General features: G+C 56.1%; 1 protein-coding gene across 1 annotated transcript; it reads left to right on the top strand.

Moving 5' to 3' along the window:
- The first annotated feature begins 374 nt into the window (after positions 1 to 374).
- LOC119441961 (adult-specific rigid cuticular protein 15.7-like) lies at positions 375 to 2,894 on the top strand. Its single transcript, XM_037706643.2, has 3 exons — positions 375 to 524; positions 1,135 to 1,377; positions 1,914 to 2,894. The coding sequence occupies exons 1-3, from the start codon at positions 513 to 515 to the stop codon at positions 2,346 to 2,348; spliced, it is 690 nt and encodes a 229-aa protein (XP_037562571.1). The 5' UTR covers positions 375 to 512; the 3' UTR covers positions 2,349 to 2,894.
- Positions 2,895 to 3,294: the final 400 nt, after the last annotated feature.

The raw sequence follows: 3,294 nt of genomic DNA, 5'->3' as shown, positions 1-3,294 counted from the left end.
CTTGTCGCAAGGCGAGGGGGAGAACTAGGGTTGGAGGCGCCGAGTGGTCCGCGCGGGCCAGCACGCGGCTGCGCGAGCAAGGCGCCACGCGTCCTTGAAAAGGACAACCGCGCTCGCTCACCCGCTCCCCAGTTATGCACACTCGTGCAACGACCACGCCACGAAGTCCGGCGCGAAGCGAGGGAGAGATTAGCGAAAGGGGCAGGACCCGCCAATTGTTCCATTTTGCTTCCAGATAGATTGGACGGCCGATTTTGCTTTCTTTCTTTCTTTTCTGGCCAGTGGCGGGCGCTGTCCGAGCGGCCACCCCCTCGCCCCGACGGCGGCGGCGTCGAGCGCGCGTTCACTCTCCAAGGGTGTCTTTGGGCGAGGCCGGCCCCTAACTCTTCCGGCGGCCAGCGACGATAGGACAGACCTTCCGGTGATCTAGGTCAGGCCCCGCGCCTGGTATAAAATCCGCCGGACGCCGGACCAGAAGCACACTCGAATTCGTCAGCAGTTCGCAAACAGCCATGTTCGCTCAGGTAGGGAACCCAAGCACATGCGTCTCTTGTGCCTCGGTCGGCTCTACCCCAGCGGTAGCCGCAGGATAACGCCAGCGTCGAAACTGCCACCGCCACCACTACTACTGGATGGATAATCGCGTTCCACGGACCGTACCCGTACTCGTCAGCTGATCCCAGCCCTCAGCACGAAGGAAGGATGCCTGGTGGTGGCTCGTCCAGTGTGCGCTGCCAGGCATTGTTCCGGCCGAAACCCCCTTAGGGCCCCCAACCCTCCGGGACAATGTGGGCGACTGTCCCCCCCGGCTTAATTGTAGTTCAGTTTGACGCATTGGTGGCTGCGAATCAGATAATACTCCCATTCTCACATTCCCTTACAGAACGCTAAATGGAGCCTCTAGATCCTAAATTAATCTCCCGTTTATCCCCATCAAATTACGTAAGCAGGATAATGGAGAATAGGCAGGCGAAAGCAATAACCCCTTAATTTGTTTCTATACTGAGGGATCGAGCTCTACTTCGTTACCTTAGATTTCAAGACGGGACGGCGCGAATTAGTACCGTAGTCTATTTATAAGCGTTCTCAACTGGCACGAGTTCCCTAACCCCTCCCACCCCTCTGCTCCCGCAGCTTCTCGTCCTGGCTCTGGCTTCGGCCGCCTACGCCGGCGTTGTCGGCCCCGCTGTTGCCGTTGGCGGCTATGGCCACCTCGGCTATGGCGGCTATGGTGGCTATGGCGGCTACGGCGGCTATGGCGGCTATGGTGGCTACGGACACGGTGGATACGGACACGTCGCTGTTGCTGCTGCTGCCCCCGTCGTCAAGGCTGTCGCTGCCCCCGTTGTGGCCAAGGCCGTTGTCCAGGACGTCTATGTAAGTGACAACCTCTACAAACAGCTCACATGAGCGGGTAGCAGCATCTAGACATTGAACAGTCAGAGCAGGTGGGATAAAAAAAAAAAGATTTTAGGCAGCTTCGTTAAATGCGCCAACACCTACTACCGACTCGAAGTAGCCAGGGACTAAGAGAGATGCCGAATGTCTTGACCCTTTCAAGCTGGAAACTAACCACATCAACACACTCAAAGAACCTATAGCTTAAAGTAAATGGCGTTGATGTTCAGATACTGAGAAATGATCGCAGTGGCAAGGAGGTAAAGGATCAAAAGGAGAAGAAAGGGATGGGGTAGCATATTAAATTACATAACGGTATCCCAAGGACCTGAGCTATTCCGTCCTCCAAAACAAAGAACAGCATTTGTGGATAAGCATTAGACGAAATAGCCGCTATGCCGCGTCACCAAGCGATCTAACTATCGCAAAGGGAAGGTAGATTCGAAACAAGAGCTCTGGGGACGCACAGCAATGCCAAGCTTACACGTGTTTCTTGTTCCTCGCCCACGACGCAGGCTGCCCAGCCCTACAAGTTCGGTTACGAGGTGAACGATGGACACGGCAACCACCAGAGCCGCCACGAGGTTGCTGATGCCCACAACAACCGCGTCGGATCCTACAGCTTCACCGACTCCTACGGCCGCCACCGTAGCGTGCACTACGTCGCCGACGGACATGGCTTCCGCGCTGCCGTCAAGACCAACGAGCCCGGAACCGCTGCCTCCCACCCTGCTGCCGCCGTCTACCAGACCCCCCACGCCGTGAAGGCTGCCCCCGTCGTCGCCGCCCCCGCCTACCACGCCCCCGCCGTCGCTGTCGCTGCCCCCGCCGTCGCTAAGGTCGCTGTCGCTGCCGCCCCCGTTGCCGTCGGCTATGGTGGATACTACGGAGGCTACGGCCACGGCGGCTACGGCCACGGCGGTTACGGCCACGGCTATGGCTACCACTAAATCATGTGTCATCTTGTTAGGACTATAACTATTATTTATGTGCCTTCTTCGTTCGTCTCTCCGCCCCGCCGCCTCCGACAACACCGGTGTGATGTGCGTTCGTCGCCGCGCCCCCCCGCAAGAAGCAGATTGTCTGTCTGTCCACCAAGTCTTTTCCACACCTGTGCCACCTCCTAGGAACTCTTTTCTCTTTCCGTCTTCCCGGGCTGCTGCTGCAAGATTGGCCACGCACAACGACCTGTCTTCCCATCGTCCCCGCCTAGGCTGTCCTTTCCTGTCCGTCTTCTGTGGCTTTCCCTTCTTCGTCTAGTAGTATTTCTCTACTCCTCGGGGATCCCTGCTGACCACGCCCCCCCTGTTCGTTTCCACCCTTCTGTCTCAACGTCGCCGCAATGTTCGTCTCTATCTCCTGTCTTCCATGTCCTGACGACACAACTCTTCCTTCCAGCTCCCCTGTCCTGTCTGTCTTCCCTGCAACGAAATTCCTTTGCGGTGTTCTGTTACGTTGTTTGTATTATAAAAAATGCTTTACAAATAAAGTATGTTTGTTCTTTACGTTTTACAATCATGTCTCATCTGTGTGCATTACTTCCCCTCAAAGATGGTCAAGGGGAAGTAGCAGCAAGACCATTAGATCGCCGTTCACCACCTAGAGAAGCTAGCGACATTTCAAATAGGTGTTGCGAAGACCTTTGCCTCCTGTTTACGGCCTGTGAATCCAAACACCTTTCACTGTAGGGCGGCCGCTCTCCACCTCTCCAAGTGTTCTTCGCCATAAATTGCATCGCCAGATTCGGCTCGGCAATGCTTTCCCAGTTTCCTTCCTGGCAGATGGTAAGAGTCGGTGGCTCGGACGTGCCATAAGTGGACAGCACCGTTATACAACGCAAACCGACATAAAAAGTGACGCGCAGCCTAATGATGGGGCTCGTATAGAAGGCGCGCT

The sequence above is a fragment of the Dermacentor silvarum genome, chromosome 2, assembly GCF_013339745.2.
Source record: "Dermacentor silvarum isolate Dsil-2018 chromosome 2, BIME_Dsil_1.4, whole genome shotgun sequence".
In the NCBI taxonomy this organism is placed as follows: Eukaryota; Metazoa; Arthropoda; class Arachnida; order Ixodida; family Ixodidae; genus Dermacentor; species Dermacentor silvarum.
The sequence above is the reverse complement of the archived record's forward strand: the minus strand, read 5'-3'. Positions and strand labels throughout refer to the sequence as shown.

Coding starts and splice junctions, on each gene's coding strand:
- LOC119441961 (XM_037706643.2), top strand. Junction 1,378..1,913: donor CCGTTGTCCAGGACGTCTAT/GTAAGTGACAAC, acceptor CCCACGACGCAG/GCTGCCCAGCCCTACAAGTT.